This window comes from Psittacula echo, assembly GCF_963264785.1.
Source record: "Psittacula echo genome assembly, chromosome: 5".
NCBI classification, from domain to species: Eukaryota; Metazoa; Chordata; class Aves; order Psittaciformes; family Psittacidae; genus Psittacula; species Psittacula echo.
Genome location: NC_137739.1, coordinates 61,925,955 through 61,945,282, shown reverse-complemented (window position 1 = coordinate 61,945,282; position 19,328 = coordinate 61,925,955). Strand labels below are relative to the sequence as shown.

The 19,328-nt window shown below is 40.9% G+C and overlaps 2 protein-coding genes across 2 annotated transcripts in view; both read left to right on the top strand.

Annotated features, from left to right (window-relative positions):
- Window positions 1–9,253, top strand: part of LOC308221233 (alpha-1-antiproteinase-like) — a gene marked incomplete at both ends in the record, with an annotated part of 34,754 nt that extends 25,501 nt beyond the window's left edge. Inside the window, 1 exon segment of the mRNA XM_080618219.1 lies at window positions 9,047–9,253. Coding sequence (XP_080474345.1) covers window positions 9,047–9,253 — 207 coding nt within the window.
- Window positions 636–5,852, top strand: LOC308222255 (alpha-1-antitrypsin-like protein CM55-SI; the record flags this gene model as incomplete). The annotated part of the gene is given in 4 exon segments (XM_080620030.1): window positions 636–669; window positions 3,434–3,890; window positions 3,892–3,971; window positions 5,839–5,852. Coding segments are annotated over 4 exon segments (585 nt in total).
- Window positions 9,254–19,328: the final 10,075 nt, after the last annotated feature.

Sequence of the window (19,328 nt, the reverse complement as noted above, 5' to 3'; positions counted from 1 at the left end):
TTGTTCTTATCTCAACCCATGGGAGTTACATTCTTTCGATTCTCCCCCCCATCCCTCTGGGAGCAGGGGAGGAAAGGGGGGAGGAAGTGAGCGAGGGTTGCGTGGCTGATTTACAACTGAACTTAAACCACAACACCAGTTCTGTTACAGACTTTTTGCTTAGCCTTCAGCTTTTTTCCTTCTGTTAGTCATGCTGTTTTTTAAAATGGAGCTAGAAGCACTCCTTATCCAAGGAGAAAAGGATGAATATTTGTAAGACATGAAAAGCGTATTTGGGATGCCCTCTACAGAAACAGATCAAATACAGATAGGACTTAATCTTTACACTAGTTACAGTGATCTTGCAATGATGCCAATATCCTGATTTTAATGGAGTTATTTATGTCAAGAGGTCTATTTATGCAAACTTTTGCAGACAGCTCTTGAGTGTTACATCTTTATATCAGGCAACAAGAAATGGCTGCATAAGGATTTATCATGCAAAGTGCACATTTCTCTTTCTTAGTCCTTGTCATCTTGCTGAAGTTTTATTTCCACAGCCAGAAATTCTTTGTCCTGGAAAACCCAGAAATATAACTTGCAAAGCTAACATAGAATAATCTGACAACCAAGGAGTTGTAAGGAGGAACTAAGACATGTTGCATAACCGAGCAGAGTCACTGGCAGACCGTAGGGAAAGAGATAATTATTTCTCAATTCCTTACATATAGATCATTATCAAGACAATGGTCAAAGCATGTCTGTCAGTCCCTTATATAATTCCTCTGGCTCCTGGAGCAAGAGTCCCTCTGCCCCAGCTACTGCTTATCTAGAAGCATCCAGGAGCTCCATATCGTCCCTCTGTGTTCTCCTGGATGGATCGCCTTCCTGCAAAACTCTGCCCAAATTTTCCAGTTTAGCCTCATGTTTCACAATCTGTTCCGGGGGCACAGCCATTTGCACCAACAGGAATGTGTACAGAAGTAACAAACTGCTTTCCCTTCCCTGGACTCTCACAGATGCTGCCATCTGGCAGGTATGCTGGTGATATCCATGTGTGGTGATTCACCCTCATTTTTCATTGCCTTCAACGAAGAGTCTCTATTTCTGGCATCTATGACCTAAGGGAGATTTTCAAAGGACTAGGTGTGACTGATGGACTCATTAACCATACTGATGCATCTGCTGAGAGCTGAATGCCTTGAAAATGGTCATTTATGGGTCTGATGTAACTGCTGGTCCTAACCTTGCCTAGGACAAGACTTGGGACAGGGTGGCTGGAGCTGGTTCATGGGAGTGGTGGGCAGGGACAGAAGCAACTTTCTACACTCTGCCTGACACATGGAGTGCTGCTGCATGTCCTGGAAGAAACCAGAAGAATCACTGAAGAAGCTCTGCTGTTCCCAGCAGTTCCTTCCTGAGAACAGTAGACTGGACTGAAACAATCATGATATCTATGTAGGCAGGCTCAGACTTGAGAAAAATAGCTTGTCTTTGCTAAAGACAAGCAACAGCATATTTACTGCCTCTGAACCTTGGTCATTCTATATTATACGGCAATAAACTTTCTGAGTACTTGCACACATCATGAAAAAAAATATGTTCTTGCAGACATATGTTCTGAACAACTCTGCCACTATCTTGTAAGAGGTAGTAGTTACATAGCAATAAATATGGTGGGTAGATTCCTATGTGTAGATAAATTGCAGATTTACTCCAGATGAAATCACCAACATTCAATGGAAATAATGAGTCATTGCTAATTAGGCTGAGTGCCATGCATCTCGTCCTTAAATACCCTTCTAAATAGGAAAATTGTGCCTGTTTCTCTTCCCTCGGAGCCCCACGCACTGGCATCATTCTGCCTGTATGCTGGGAGGATAGACTTTTAATGTTTGATGTCCAGAAAAAAATTGCTTACTCAGTCTTTGCTTTGCAAATAAATCTCATTTGCTCTGTTTAATATTTACCAATGGATATTAACTTAATATTAATTTAATTTATTAAATATAATTTAATATTCCAAGTGGCCTGGAAGAAAAATCAGTCTCTCTCAAAAGCAGATTTGAGGAATTATGAAAAGAGTACTTATCAGACCAAAATGAATTACCTCCATTTAGAATGCTTTCTTTTTTCAGCGTCAATGTTTTCATCCAGCACTTTAAAAATGCTGAGCACAGCTCCTGTACTCAGCACTTCCACAGCTTACATCTCCAGTGTTTTATACTGGGCAGCTAGAAAAGAGGGAAACCAGAATTAATAACTCCCCGTGAAAATTTGATGTAAGACCTAAACCTGGGATTAGACACACAGCTTGAGGCAGACCCTGGAAAGGAATCCCACGCTCCAGAATAAGTATACAGCTGCTATGAACAACATTCAGATCATCTCTGTTTTACTGCAGCCCAAATTGCCTACTTCATGTTTTTGAGTATTTGTCATTTGAGATAATTTAGGTGAGGCAACCTAGGGATAATGCTCTTCTCCAGTGTGGTTCTTCACTTGAAAAGGGCAGAAGACAGACTGGGATTACATAAAATATGCTTACGTCAGTTAAAGGAAGAGGAAAGGTCTTTGAATAGTACATACACAGCAAGACAGATTACACTAGAGCTTTTCTTAAGCTCTTGAGTTTTGGGCTTTGAAACCTTATAGATATTTTATGTGCAGTAGAGGGAGTCAATAAACCTTGATTTATCCTCGATTTGCCAAAACATTTAAAGTAATGCTTTGAAATAATATGCTTCTTGATTTCAGAGCTGCTACACAAGACACAGAAAGATATACATAGTTTAAGAGGTGAGTATTTAGATGCATTTTATTCTCAGCTGTAACTGACATTATATCTGTATCACCGCAGTGCTTGAAAACCCAAGTAATAACAAGGCCATGGGTACCTTGTCTGGGGTTCAGCTGTAGCAGTCACTTTTTCTCCTTCCTAGTAGCTGGTGCAGTGCTGTGTTTCCACCTTAGTCTGAAAACAATGCTGATGACACACCAGTGTTTTAGTTGTTGCTAAGTAATGTTTACTCTGAGCGAGCAAACAGTTCTGGTGGGCAAACAGCTGCATGGTTCAGAGTTACTGGCTGGGCTTAAACCATGACAGTACCACATAAACTTATCAGCAAAAGTTGGTCCTTCTGACAAAGTGCTTACCAAGTACATGGGGGTAAATAGGTGAACTCAGCCATGCACCCCAAGGCTCTTAAGAGTGCAGTGAGGCCACACTAATCAAAGGCAAGAACTATTTCAGTCATAATGCCTCGTGAAAGCCTAAACATCAATTCTTTGCTGGTAATGCCACATTAATATCTTCCTTCTCTTGCTTGTTGGTCAAATATTGAAAGAACTGACTAGAAATACTTTCCAGGAGGCCAAGTAGAAGAGTAATCCTGAAGACTGACATCTGAAAATCAGTGATGAACAGCAGAAACAAAAAATACCTGTTCCCCAGACCATTCCCAGGCTGAAGATGAAAACTTGGCTCACGTGAAGATAGCCCCCAGCAATGCTGACTTTGCATTTAGGTTTTACAAGCAGGACAGAGAGGAGGTGGGCAACAAGAACATTTTCTTCTCTCCTTTGAGCATCTCCACGGCCTTTGCAATGCTCTCCCTTGGGGACAGATCAAACACGCTGACTCAGCTGCACGAAGGCCTCACCTTCAACTTGACAGAGATGGAGGAGCCAGAGATCCATGAGGGGTTTCAACATGTCCTCCAGCTGCTGAACGACCCTCACCGAGAAGTCCAGTTGAACATGGGCAATGCTTTGTTTATAAGCAACCAACTGAAATTGCTCCAAAAATTTTTAGATGATGTCACATATTTTTATTATTCTGAAGCTATTTCTAGTAACCTCAAGAATTCTCTGGAAGCTATAAAGGAAATCAATAAGTACATAGAAAAAAAACTATGGGAAAATTGTTGATTTACTCAAGAGTCTTGATTCAGACACTGTGAGGGTTCTAGTTAACTACATTTTCGTTAAAGGTGAGTTCCAAACATGGGTAGCAGTTATACACATAATCTCTGTATGTCTAATCCAGATCTAAAAAACATAGCTTTTTTCACACTGTGAGCATATGCTATATGTGTTTCTACTTATAAATGACATAAAGAAAAATTTGAAAGCCAGGTACAAAGGCTCATTTTCTATATAATTAGAAAGAAAAAAGAATAATAATTGAAAAAATAGAATCATAGAATCATAGAATCATAGAATCATAGAATAGTTAGGGTTGGAAAGGACCTTAAGATCATCAAGTTCCAACCCCCCTGCCATGGGCAGGGACACCCCACACTAAACCATGCCACCCAAGGCCTCATCCAACCTGGCCTTGAACACCACCAAGGATGGAGCATTCACAGCCTCCCTGGGCAACCCATTCCAGTGCCTCACCACCCTCACAGTAAAGAATTTCTTCCTTACATCCAATCTAAACTTCCCCTGTTGAAGTTTGAACACGTTACCCCTTGTCCTGTCACTACAGTCCCTGATGAATAGTCCATCCCCAGCATCTTTGTAGGCCCCCCTCAGATACTGGAAGGCTGCTATGAGGTCTCCATGCAGCCTTCTCTTCTCCAGGCTGAACAGCCCCAACTTTCTCAGCCTATCTTCATACGGGAGGTGCTCCAGTCCCCTGATCATCCTTGTGGCCCTCCTCTGGACTTGTTCCAACAGTTCCATGTCCTTTTTATGTTGAGGACACCAGAACTGCACACAATACTCCAAGTGAGGTCTCACGAGAGCAGAGTAGAGGGGCAGGATCACCTCCTTCGACCTGCTGGTCACGCACCTTTTGATGCAGCCCAGGATACAGTTGGCTTTCTGGGCTGCGAGCGCACGCTGAAGCCAGCTCTTGTTCATTTTTTCATCGACCAACACCCCCAAGTCCTTCTCTGCAGGGCTGCTCTGAATCTCTTCTCTGCACAACCTGTAGCTGTGCCTGGGATTGCTCCGACCCAGGTGTAGGACCTTGCACTTGTCATGGTTAAACTTCATAAGGTTGGCATCAGCCCACCTCACAAGCGTGTCGAGGTCCCTCTGGATGGCATCCCTTCCCTCCGGCATATCAACTGAACCACACAGCTTGGTGTCATCGGCAAACTTGCTGAGGGCGCACTCAATCCCACTGTCCATGTCACTGGCAAAGATGTTGAACAAGACCGGTCCCAACACCGATCCCTGAGGGACACCACTCGTTACCAGTCTCCAGCCGGACATCGAGCCATTGACCACAACTCTTTGCATGCAGCCATCCAGCCAGTTCTTTATCCACTGAGTGGTCCACCCATCAAATTGATGTCTCCCCAATTTAGAGACAAGGATGTCATGTGGGACAGCGTCGAACACTTTGCACAAGTTCAAGTAGATGATGTCAACTGCTCTGCCCCTGTCCATCAGTTCTGTAGCCCCATCATAGAAGGGCACCAAATTGGTCAGGCAGGATTTCCCCTTAGTGAAGCCATGCTGGCTGTCACCAACCACCTCCTTGTTTTTCATGTGCCTTAGCATGCCTTCCAGGAGAATCTGCTCCACGATTTTGCCAGGCACAGAGGTGAGACTGACTGGTCTGTAATTCCCTGGGTCATCCATTTTTCCCCTTCTTGAAAATGGGGGTTATATTTCCCTTATATAAAAATGGTTATATAAATAATATAAAATATATAATAATATAAATATTATAATAATTATAAAATATATAATAATAAATAAAATAAACATAAATAATAAATATAAATAAAATATAAATAAATATAAGTAATAAATATAAATAATAAATATAAGTAAACAAAATATAATAATATATAATATAAAATAATATATAAATGGGGGTTATATTTCCCTTTTTTCCAGTCGTTGGGAAATAATCAATACCATATCAATATCAAATCAATAAGCAATATCATATAAATTTTAAGCCAGGTTCAGAGCTGAAAACAATCAGAAAGGAAGGATGAGCCTGACAATTTATGACCACTTGCCAACAGACACAAGTGTTCAGCTGTGCAGGACATGGGCAAACAAGGATAACACTTAAATGAAAGGAATAAGGTTGAAGCCTGTACAGTGGGAGTCTGTGGAAGATTTACCATTGCCTTAGCAGAAAAAGGTTCAGGTCTTTTCCATGGCAACCCTCAGCCTGTATTTCTCCTGCGTAATTTTTTTTAGAGCCATTGAAATAACATAAAGCCTCTTTCTATGGCAAAGGAACAAGCATCCTTAAAGAAGATGGGCTTTTTGCCTTTACATTTCAAATAAAATATTTTAAGCATCAACTAATGTGACATGCTTTTATTAGTCCCTTTTTCAGTTTATTCAAGTTTATATTCATTCTTTTGTCAAAAAGCTACTGGGAAAAACCTTTCAACTGTTTGTACACCAGCGATGATGACTTCTTTTTGAATGCCAAGAATTCTGTTAAGGCCAAAATGATGCATCAAAAAAAAAGGCTTTAATATCCACAGGGATGAGAATTTGTCTTGCTGGATAGTAGAAATCCCATACAAAGGAAGTCCTACTTCGTTGTTCATTCTGCCTGATGAAGGAACAATGCAGCAAGTGGAGGATGCTCTGCTAAAAGAAACAGTGTATAACTGATGCAATCACTTGAAAACAGGTAATCTTTTAACTGCTGCTTTTTTTAAATATTGAACAGGCCATAACTGCTCATCCAGGCAAGGTAAAGCTTAGGATGCCACAATGAGTTGCTAAACACATTGTTCTAAGGAACAAGCATTGCATGGTTTCTTTAAATCAACCAAGGTATTGGATGATTTTGCACCTAGAGGCAACACTCTCCTCGGCTTCTCCAGTCCCAGCAGTGGAAGTACTACCAGCTGTGATGATCCCTCACCCCATACACAGGTACATTACCCTTGGGAGCCTGTCTCGAGTAGGAAGAATCCAGTTAAAAAGAATATAAATTTCTTTCTCTCTAGGCTTAACAATACCTTCTAGCTAGTCACTTTCATTTACCAGCACTCTCTCCCTGCACCACTGATCAGGTTACAGCTGGTGGGACAGGTACCTCAATTTCTGCTTCTGTAACATAGGATTTATCACTGTCTTAGAAAGTCAAGCCTTAGCTCTCTAGGTATTTGGAATATATACCTGCAACAGCTGTTGAAGGGACAGCATTGAAGTATCTTGCAATAATAAATTCACACTGTTTGTTCATTTTTGAAAAGAAAAATCTACCTGGACCTTCCAAAATTCTCCATCTCCAGCACCTATGATGTCAAGAGCCTGTCTGAGAAAATGGGTGCGACAGAGTTGTTCAGTGACCAGGCTGATTTCTCTGGAGTGGCAGAAAGAACTCTTCTGAAGGTTTCCAAAGTAAGTATGCAAACAGAGATGGTAATCAAGAGATTTATCTGCCTTGCTTACACGCAGGTTTTATCTCCGTAAATAGGCTAATCCCACATCTGGAGTGTAGTCATGGCTTATTGACGTTAATAAAGGACGGAAAAGGTTAGGCATTAAATGGCTGTTACTCCTACAGTTTAATTAATACTAAATTGTTTACTGCACAGCAATCCTGCAAATTCACTTGAAAGTCTCTGAAGAAGAAAACAGATCTGGAAAGCAAAACAGAATAATTTCACAAAAAGATGGTGTAAAATAATGTATGACAAAGGTCATAGTTATGACATAAATGCAGGAATAGTCATTCTTATCCTATGTATACATCATTCATTGCTGCACTATTACTGCCAAGTTGGATGGGGATTTGTGCAATCTTGTCTAGTGGAAGGTGTCCCAGAATGTGGCAGGGGGGTACAACTAGATGATCTTTAAGGTCCCTTCCAACACAAACCAGTCTATGATTATTGAAACACCTCGGAATTTATATAGACAACAGTCTTGTGGATCACGGATAGCCCCATTTCACAAACAAGATATTGAGACACAGATAAGTAAAGTGATTTCCATAGTGTCCCTGGGAATATATGGCTTGTGTCATGAGGGAATTGAGTCTTCCCTTCTATTCCACACTTGTGAAATCATTTCTGGAGTACTGCAAATCCTGCTTGGGGTTCCCCCAGTGAATGTAGTGGATTACTAAATTACAGTGAATGCAGTGGAGGGTGAGCAGGGTGGCTGTGTGGCTAGAGCATGGGATATATGAGGACAAGCTGAGTGACTTGAGGTTTTTCAGCCAAGAGAAGGGAAGTGAAGGAGGGTTCTTAGTGCTGGCTACAGATACCTATTAGGAGGGTATAAACAAGATGGACACAGACTTTTGCAGGTTTACAGGGATAGGATGAGAGACAAGACATACACAAGATAGAAAATAGGAAATTCTCATAGAATCACAGAATGGTTAGGGTTGGAAAGGAAAGATCATCTAGTTCCAACCCCCCTGCCATAGGCAGGAACACCTCACTCTAGAACCCCATGAAGGTGATCAAAACTAGGATGGGTTACTTAGAAAGGCTGTGAATTTCCATCCATAGAAATACTCAGACCCTGACCAGATGAGAGTGAGGTGGTTGGTTTCATTGGATGACCTCTAGAGGTCTTTCCAACATATATTATTCAAAGTTTTTGTGATTCCTCATACTGAATAATACCTTATTTCATCTCTAAACACCTGGATTACAGATATAGAACAAGTAAATAAAGGTAGGATAGAAGGCCCACATGAGAGGAAATTTCGGATGTGTTATTCATAATGAAGGAAAACCATAAAGGGCAGACTAAAAACAATGAAATAAGACCATGTGAAATCAGAAATACGTATGTGCTATACCTATCATAGAAAGCCCTATAAAGTCAAGTCATGTCAGTGAGCTCTGTTACAGAAAGACACTTGCAAATCTTGTCCCTATTGTGTTTTTGCATACGCAGAAATCGATGCAATACAAACTTTTTTCTTCTGTGTTAGATACTAAGGACAAAATCTTAGTCTGACAAATGACAGAACAATAAATATTATCTATGCTGCTCAGTATCTGCAAGCATCCAGAACTACCTTCTCAAAGTGTTAAAGCAAGCAAGTTTGTCTCCAGATGCTTCTCACTCTTCTGTACCTAGATTTTAATGTTTGCTTCTCTCGCAGGCAATTCACAAGGCCATGGTTCATGTTAGTGAGAATGGCACAGAGGCTGCTGCAGCAACCTTGTTAGAAGTGGTGCCGTTTTCTGCAGAGTTTTCTCCTCCTCCTCACATCAGATTCAACAGGCCCTTCCTGCTCATGATTATTGACAAAATCACCCATGACATCCTTTTTATGGGGAAAATTGTGAACCCAGCTAAAGAAGACTAGGCCAGAGCACTTGTACCCCCCAGTGCAGAGAAGAGACCCTGTACACACCCCAGACACTTTGCAAAAAGGGACTAGAATTGATCCACAATTAAATGCTATATGAAGTTATTCTTCGCTTACAAACAGACAGTTGGGGAAAAGCACGAGTGAACCATATTTATAAAACGACCCAGGCCAAATAGGCAGCCATAGAATCTTCAACAGACAAACATTTCCTTACCTCACACATCTCTGGTGCCACAGTCCCTTGCACGTAGATAAGCCTTCCTCCTCCTAGCTGAGAAACTTCCTATGTCTTCCATTTTCTGCATATCAAGTCCTCAGTTCAGAAACCACAAACCTATCCCCTTCAGCTGAGAAACCATCTTTTCACTTCCTCTCATTCCACTGTGAATCTCAGAAGTGTCTTTTATTTTTTAAGTCCTTGCAGGGCTCTGTGGCTAAGAGAAACAAAAGTGGCTAAGTGGAAACAGAAACACAGACCTTTAGACACCCTTTTCACACATCTATAACACATCTATAACACACCTAAAGGTTTGCTTAATGCAAAATATTTTCTCTATAGTCATCCCTTTGTGTCCAGATTCTAAAGAAAGAAAACCAGCAATGCTTGAAAAATGCTCCATGGAAAATCTTAGTCAGCTATACCTGTCTAACTCATTTTCCTTCTCAGGAAAATAAAATCAATTGTTTCAGCAGTGCTTGAAGGGGCAAACCTTAGCTGCTGGAGCCAAGCCAAGGATTTCAGCTCTGCACAAAGCTGCCAAACTGCAAGTCTGTTTATCCACAACTACTAATACAGCTTGCACAGTCATTGCTTCCCTGCTCTGGGAGCGGTGAGGTTTAGGTAAGCAGTTAACTGTGTGCTATTTGGGATATGTTAGAAGAAAGGCAAGAATGAGAGTAAGTAGGAAACTCTTTACATTACATCATTTATTCCCTCCCCATCTGCCTACTTCTGGAAAATGAAAATCAGGAACAACCTCAGTCTTTTTGATTAGTAGTAAGTATTATACATCTGAAAAAGAAACCTTTGTAAAAATGACTATTTTCTTATCAGAACTATGGGATTTTATTATGGGGAAAAGTGCAAGTCCATTTGGTGCCCTATGGGTTAAAAGCAGTTATTTGGGGTGGAAAAATTACTTCAGCTAAGATTATATTTGCAAGCTATGCTTTTGTATCTTCCCTACAACTGCAAATAAAAACCACTCAAAAAGGTTTTAAAAGGCAGGCCAGTGATTTCTCAAATAGGCAGTTAAGTTCAAAGACTTTTCTGAAGATTTATATGGGGTTTGGAAAGGGCCTTAAAATGTTGGAAATGAGAACAAGTGTTGAGCTGATTTGCTCAGGAATTTTAGCTCCATGATGAAATTAGATGGAGTATAGCAAGAACATGATGATTTAACAGAAAAAGTGAAAACCACAGATGTTCAGAAAGCCTGCCATATAACTAAAGCAACAGAGTGGCCCAGACATAGATACCCTAAATTAGCTCTCTCTGAAACTGAAATTCTACCAATCAGAAAACATATCACCTTGGGCCAAGACAACAGCAGCGAACTGCAAAGCCTTTGCATTTTTGAGAGCAACATGGAAAGAAGAGGGTGGGAGAGTAAAATCTATCTCAAGAGGACAAAGAACCCTTGGCCACACTTTGACATCCTGATGTTCCTCACACTTAAGACATACTGACCCGAGGGAGACTAAATTTGGAGCCAGCACACAGACTGGACTGCCAGTGTGCTGTACTCATGTGTTATCAGGGGACAACTAGCCTCAACTTCATCCTCCACCTGCACAGTACCTGCAGGCGGTTAGCTAAAAAACAAGGACATGGGTTTGATCCTCGATGACTTCCCTTGTTAACAAAAACAGCAGCATCTCCCCCGACCACAAGGAATACTGGACATGCAGGATCTGTAAACACAATGAGGAGCAAAACTGGACTGAATTAACTCTACAATGTGTTACCTCCATTTTGCGTAGATTTCAACAGACAGGTCTCTCTGTGCTTTCACTAATCACCTATCTCTGATGCTTTTGGTGTCAAGGTCCTGTCTGGGAAAACAGGCATTACTGAATTGCTCAGAGACAGCAACACTCTTGCTGGAGTCACAGGAAGCATGACCTGGCACTACCTACCGTCAGCCCTAAGTGAGAATGGAGATTAACTGAGCAGTGGTTATATTTTGTATTTCCAAACAGTATGATCTCGTATCCAGCAAAATTAAGGTTAATGAGCAGCAGTAGGGAATGTTATATGCAACAAACTGACATATTTGAAAAACAACACATTACATTTCAAAGTTACTGTGAACTCTCTTGATTCCTCTGAAATGAACATATTGAAATAATAACCATAAATAGCCACCAAATTAGAAAGTGTCAGAAAAAAAAAAACAACATGATTTGCCCTTCGCTAACATAAAATTGTATATTAGAAATGTACTACAACATCCTGTTACTTTGGAGTCTTTTTCTATTTTAGTTTTTTTTTAAGTCCTAAGTGCCCCTTTTCTTTAGGGTTACTGTAACTCTCAGTTTCCTAAGGTAGCACCTTTACAACTGCTTTGTGAGGTCACAAATGTATCTGGGAATCTCAGGTCCATGTGGGCTAGAGGAATTCCCTACGACTGTGGAGAACTCTTACACACTCAACTTCCTTGTTTAGAGAACCAGGCACTGGGAGCCCACTTACGTTATTTCTAACAATACCTGGAGCTCTTTGTTGGTTGAGGAAGAAATCCTTATAAGCCCTTGGGAAAACTTCTGGGTTAGACAATAGCTTTTATATGCACAGTTAAGTGGATTTTCTTTCCAGCTATTTTTCTTTAAAGAAATGACAGTGCAGGCAGTGCAGGCAGCTTGGAACAATGGGGCACCATCAAGTTTTCAGTCTTCTGAAACTGTAACTATCACTAGCTCAGATAATGTTTTCCATGAAATTTCTTAGTCCTCATTTGTATATCTGTGATTCTTTAGGCAAGTATATCACATTTACGTCAAAATTGTGCATGCCTACATGTTGTGTGGAAGTCAATGGGAACCATAGATACATATCTACTGATGGTACTGCAGGTGGGATTGAATTTAGCATTTAAATATCCACATATTCTGTCTAATTCAGGAATACAGCCATTCTTTCCAAACCTCTGCAGGGTCTGTGGCATTCACTGCATGCACAATACCTTTACACTGCTCTTTGCTCATCTCTCATTCAAGAACAATGTGCCCCAACCTGATCACTATCTATTGTGTTCTGTGAGAGACAGTCTGCAACCCTGAACGTTCACCTTAAAACCTAAAAATAATCAATAGCTGAAGTGTTGTAGCTGTTCAGAAAGTGGCCAGTTGACCATGAAGCAGTTCACATGGAAGACACAGACTCCTCCCCAAAATAGGAGATGGCATTAGACCAAGCTCAACATGCTAGTTCCCCAAATGTCCCTTCTTCCCCACCTACAACCCTGTTGCGGCCCACATGTGCACATGAGTGGGAATGGGAGAAAGCAGCATTTATGGGAGAATAAATGATGGGAGCATAAATGGGAGAAAGCAGGATTTATTCTCCCTGGCAGGATCAATTTTGAACAATTTGATTTCCTATATTGCAGGCTGCTTGGTGTAGGATTTTTGGTAGTCCATAAGGGTTGTAGGTGGGGACTAAGTTGACCTCTTGTAAATTTGAAATTAGCTGGATACAATCAACAATTACAAATCAAAAAAAAGTATTAATAAAAACTTTGCATGCCTGTCACTTTCCCATGTAGGTCTCTATTTCTTGCATTCTCTGTGCTAATACAGAAGGAAAGTAAATTAGATACAAGCCAAACATGATCCAGCTTAGCCATTGAACCACAAGTTCTAAGGGTTCAGGGGAAGAATTCTCAGTTGCACCAAGGAAATAGAGGGTTTATTAATTTCTCTACACTTCTAAAAATGAGACAGTTTGATTTGGAACTGATCTGAAACACATGCAAGGGCCTCAGCGAAACAACTTCCAAAAACAGTTTAGAAAACTAGCTTTCCTAAAACTTCAGATGTAAAGAAAATCAGTTTCCATTCATTTCTCATATTTGCCTTTCACCAGGAATATTACTAGCTGATAAAACTTTCAGAGCACCAAGTAATTATGAGTACTGCTTGGTGAATCCAGCCACCTGGTTTCAGGGTAGATATGCCATTGCAGAAATAAGATTTCCATGGTAAAAAAAAAAATAAAAAAATAAAAACCAACTATCTAAACAGTGATTCATTGGTTATTTCCTAATTATTTATCTTTTGCTTCTTTTAGTTTCATTCTCCACTGTTTCTCTAAAGCCTCATGAACAAAGAATTTCATTATAAAATGAATGATTGTGTTTGGTTTTGCCTGATGGCAAAAGATCAGAGTCCAAGTGAAGACCAAACTGAGTAAAAATTACAGTGAGTTTCATGAGCACTGGGTGGCTGCCTGCCTGGGTGGAAAAATCCCACAGACAGGGTAAATCTTTTGTTTATTTTACAGAAATGAAAATGAAAGAGGCAAAGAAGGCCCATTAGAATGAAATGCTATATAAACAGAGAAAAAAAACACTGGAGTACAAATTTGTATCGGTTGCTATGTTTACATACACTTGAGGCCAGAAACCCATGCCTTGGCATGGTTCATGGGTTCATGGCCTCTTCCTTTTCATACAATACTAAGGGGGCAATGCTTTCTCACTGTCCTTGGAAAAAGTCATTTTGCCTCTAAAAGTCTACTCTGTAAGGGAGGATGAGGCTTTCACTGCTGTGAAGATGATCTTTGAATTAAACTTTTAAAGAAACAGACTCCACATAACACTTCTACTGCAGTAATAATTACCTGCACTTGGACCAGAGCCTCTTGCTCTGAGGTGGTCACATTTGCCTATTCATGATACCTGTGCATTGGTGTGCTAACTGGTCAAAACATGCATGGAAGATCCGAGTAGCTGATCTGCAAATATTAAGGAACAGAGAGAGCCCTCACTGGCATCTCATGCTAGAACAAACACATGGAAATTCCTGCTGGAGTTCAAGGCAAAAAGGTTGACTTTGTGGTGTCCTCAATACTTATAACTGGCACTAGGAAGATGCATCTAGCAACTATTCCTTACATCTTTAGCTTCTGGTAGGTGAGAGTCAGGGTGCGCATATAGCACCTACAGGAGGGAGAGGATTTTGTAGCAGATGCAGCCCTGTGACCGCAAGGCAGTGCTCCTCAGGGAAAAAAACCCTTCTCTTAGAACCAGGAATGAAACGGAAATGAGATCTTCCCAACAGATTCTAGTGCAGGATTTCAGGCTTTCTGGGCAAATCCTGAAGACCAAAAACCTAGGAAGTTACAGAAGGGTTTGAAGACACAGTTCATATCTTTATTCCAAAAACTTATCAATAATTTCAGATAGCACTCGCTTCAGAGTCAGTGAAGGACATCCCTGCCCAGTGTTGATGAGCTGCAACTCTGAATAACAACTCACTAAAAGCACCTTCTTTCAGTTCCGAAGCCTTTGTGTACCACCGCCCCTGATTTAAGAGAAAAATAAAAAACAACAAAAGAACCCCATATGCTGTACTCAGCCTTTGACTACACTATCTGTCTGCGCTACTAAAATTGGATTTGCCCATTTCCTTTCAGTGGAAAAGATCCGCCAGCCACTGCCCAACATTTCCCTCATCTTCCTTCCTACTACTGCATGGACTGACAGGTACAGCAGCAAGTGGAATAGGGACCTGCTAGTCACTCTCTTTTTGATGTAGCGCAATGTACTTTTGGGCTTTTTGGGCTGCAAGTGCACATTGCCAGGTGATGTTGAGCATCTCATCAACCAACACAGCCAAGTCCTTCTCCTCAGGGCTCCTCTCAATCCATTCTCCACTCAGCCTGTACTTGTGTTTGGGATAGTCCCAACCCAGGTGTAGGTCTTGTACTTGGTCTTTTTTAACTTCATGAGGCTCACGCTGGCCTAGCTCTCAATCCTGTCAAGGTCCCAGTTTACACACCCAGCTTTTGGGAGATGGTGGCATGGAGGTAACTGGAGACGGCAAGCTAAAAGGCACATCTGGAAGTCATTACCAGTGGTCCCATTGGGTTCACTTTATGAAAGATCTGGTGCTCAGATCTTCTTAGCTGCTTCTAAATCTGGCCATTTGTTGAAGACATTTATTCCTGCTCTAGTTGGTTATTTCCAATGCACGGGGAAAGGTCAGAGCAACAGAGCTCTTTGGGTTCTTCATATTCCCTCAGCTGTGGAACAGTGTTATCAACCGAAACTATACCACAAATATTAAATAGACCAGAGACAGATAATCATTGCTGAGGAACAGCACATAATGTAGATATTGCTTGTGTTCATTTTTTCACAAATGCTGAGGAAAGTCTACTGTACTTAGAGGGAGGTCAGCTGCGTGGTGAACGGGAAAGAGCCTCTGACAGGGTGAAATACTCCTGTCAAAACTTGTCTTCATCCAAACATGTTGTGTCAGGTTGCCAAGAGCAGCTCCTAAAGCTTTTGCTGAATCTACTGAACAGTTTCTCCCCAGATATTTTTCAGATGAAAAATTAAAGCATTTACAGTTTCTGAACCTGAAAAGTATTTAACACGATATTCTTTTAAATTTTGCCTGACTCTGATAATACCTCCCCTAGCTCAGTAATGCACAACTTTTCAGCTGAGGTCAGGCAAGGCATGCTGATGACTTGGAGAATCTTTCAGCTCATTTACTGAGAAAATGAAAAGTGGTTTCCTGAGGATGTTTTTCATTCAAAGTGCAAATTTGAAACTGGATGCTAGCACTGCATGGTGTTTCATTAACTCAGGGGCAGATTTGGGGATGAGACTGGTGGGGATTAGCAAAGGGTGTGGAGGACTATGAACAGGCATCAACCTGCCTGCAAGGGGAAACGCTCTCTTCCCACACACTCACTTCAGCAGCAGCTCCTGGTGACTGAAACTCCTGAATGCCATGAAAGCAGAAGAAACAGATTACACACAAGATGTATAGAAAATACTGGTAATCAATGAAATATTATTAAAAGTGTTGCCTCTTAAGAAACATGCCTGAGTTTTGCTTTTTTCCTGTTTTCTTCAGGTGTGCTTGAGAACAATATTGATGGGTGTGAGACAGCAGCTTATCCAAAGTCTGAGAGGAAAATCAATCACCTCAGCCAGAGGAGGCCCTGCATCTTTTGGACTCAAGTATAAGCAGAGGAGAGTGATCTAGCAATGTGAAATGTGCAGTTATTTGCTCAATAAATTGAATTCACATTTGCAAAAGCAGTGTAGGAAGAATGCTGTGGCTCTGGCCAGGATCAAGAATGGTAATTTTCAGTAAATTAGAACTGGATGGAAACCAACAAGAAACCACAGATAGCCTACGAGATGGTGAACTGCAATGTGGAATCTGCAGGTGTCTAAAGCACATAATTTATAGCCTCTTTTGCCCTTAACTTGAAACACAACACTTTGTTAAAGATCCCAACTCCTCCCTAGTAATGAACAGCTGTTAGTATTTCTGCAGTTAGTGAGTTGTGAGCAACAGAGAGAGGGAAGAACCAGTGGGACTGTAGTTCATGCTATGCTGTCTTGCCTTTGTAGTAAAAGCATGTTGAACTTCTTAGCATTTATCATGATCAGTACAGATAGCAGCATAGATGTCTATTGGTGATGTTATTTAGCCATCTTATACTGTTTTTTACTTCTGCCTATGCATAAAGCAAACCACAAGGTGCCCGGACTGAATTACAGACAGTAATATCGTTTAGAGCATCTCAGTGGATGGACACCTGCAGTGACTCCTAAGACCGCATCTTCAGTACTGCATTCAGCTCTGAGGCCTCCAGCCTCTCATATGAAGACAAGCTTAGAGAGCTGGTCTTGTTCAGCCTGGAGAAGAGAAGCCTCTGGGGAGACCTTATAGCAGCCTTCCAGTATCCAAAGGGGGCCTACAAGAAATCTGGAGAGGGACTTATTACAAGTGCATGTAGAGATAGGATAAGGGGGAATGGCTTTAAGCTGAAAGACGGTAGATTTCATTTTAAAACAATTTAGTGCAAACAACATCGTAACTTGTGAAGACATAATTATACTGTTTTAAAATTATTGCAAAATTCACTGAAGAGCTAGTGAAGAACACATGGGCATTTCACTGTCAGAGACTTGCAAAATAAGACCCAGCAGGGGATTATGACTAGGGACTTCCCAAAAGAATTCATAATTCACAGTCACCATGGAGATTTTAGAGCTGCATTACACACATCTGATAGAATTAGAGTTATATACCACACATGTAGCTGAATACAGTATTTAAAATGTACCACAAATAACTACAAATGTTCCAGACAGTACTTCTGGTCAGAAGGAAGAATGTAGAACAAATTCAAAGGTAATGGCAAAATATTATTTAACTATGATAAAGAAGATGATTGTAAACTGTACCTGCTTAATTTTTTTTTTTTTTTTTTGCAAAGTGACTCCGCAGAAAACATGCAACAATGGAGAAGCATTCAAACTTGTGTAATCCTCCCAAATACAAAAGTGAAATCTCTAAATGCCGTCCAAATGCCAATAAAAATACCAGGGGACAAGTGAAAAAGTTTTAGGCTGAAGCAATCTTATCAGCAAAATCAATATGATTACATCAAAATATGTATTTTTAATGGGTACAGGTATAAGCTGGCAGAGATTTCACTCAGGAAAATCAAACCTTCTGCATTCATGTGATCAAGTGCAGTGTATCCTTTGAGCTGGGGTAACCAGATGGGTTCTTGCACCGCTCACACTGCTGCCAGGGCACAGCAGCTTCCTGGGCCCTTCCTGAGAATGGGTTATCTCCAAGTGTCAGAAAGCACCACAGACTAGCCAAAATATAGATAGGGAGTCATCGCTCCCCAGTAAGCCATGAACAGTTCACACTGAAATGAAGACTTTTGCTTGATCTGTGCAAAAACACCTTGAATTTCCTATTCTGGCAAAGATTAAATGGCTTTTTCAGTACATACTACTAACACAAAATACACATTTCCTGACTTCTTTCAGTTTTCATTCTGGAGAGAAAGTGTGTAATGCTGACACTTTTGGAGATTAAGACAAAAATTTAAACACTGAAAACATAAGCTTTTCTCTTTTCAATTGCCAGAATCCAACCAGAGAAAAACTTTGGTGAACTCCCTGAGGAGGTGGATGTTCCTGCAGATCACCAAACAAGCGTGTTATCTGCAGGGGGACAATGTATTATGAACACCCTGGGTGAGGGTGAGCAGCTGCTGGGCCTTTCTCGGTTATCTTCCCTGGAAAATGCCAGCGGGTTTTTCACCCTGCCTGATAAAGCACAAATGAATAAAAGAGGCAGAAGATAACCTGTCAGAAGAAATTCTGACCCTTGGGAAAAACTATTTCACAAGTAGCCCTACAGGTACTCCTTTGTCTGTGGATATTTTAAATGGGGATAAAGCACTGATTTATGCGCCACAGTTTACTTTTCCCTTGACTGGAGGACTAAGCAGTAAACAAAACAATCAGAAATGTCAGATGCCTTTAGGTCAGGAATAACAGGCTACATAGACACTAGTTTAGCATTGATTCATTGATTACAGTGGATCAGTAAATCACGTTCACATCAACAACAGAAGGTGGCTATTAAGGTGTATTTCCACAGTGGTTAATCTGTTGCTAATTAAAAGTTTTCAGTTGGAGGGGTTAGCACTGCCAGCATCTATTATAATCAGTTCTACATAAACAGACACTACTTTGTCTTTAAACTTGTGTGTAATTCCTACTCAAGCAGTAGTTTGGGGAAGTGGTGAGAAAAAGTCTGTATGTGGGGGTCACCATTACATGCATTTCCCTCCATTTACAGCTTTCCCCAGCTCCCCACCTCAGTTATGGATGGCCCATAGCCCCTCTGAGCTCCTCAGTTCTCTTCCAGCCCCTGCAAAGGGGCAACCATGACTGTGTGCTTCTAAGTGAAGACAAGCCAACCTTACACAGAAAAACACCAAAAAAAACCCCACCCAAACTAAAAAGTACATTTTCAGATCACTAGAAAAAGATAAAAAGTTTGGTTGGTT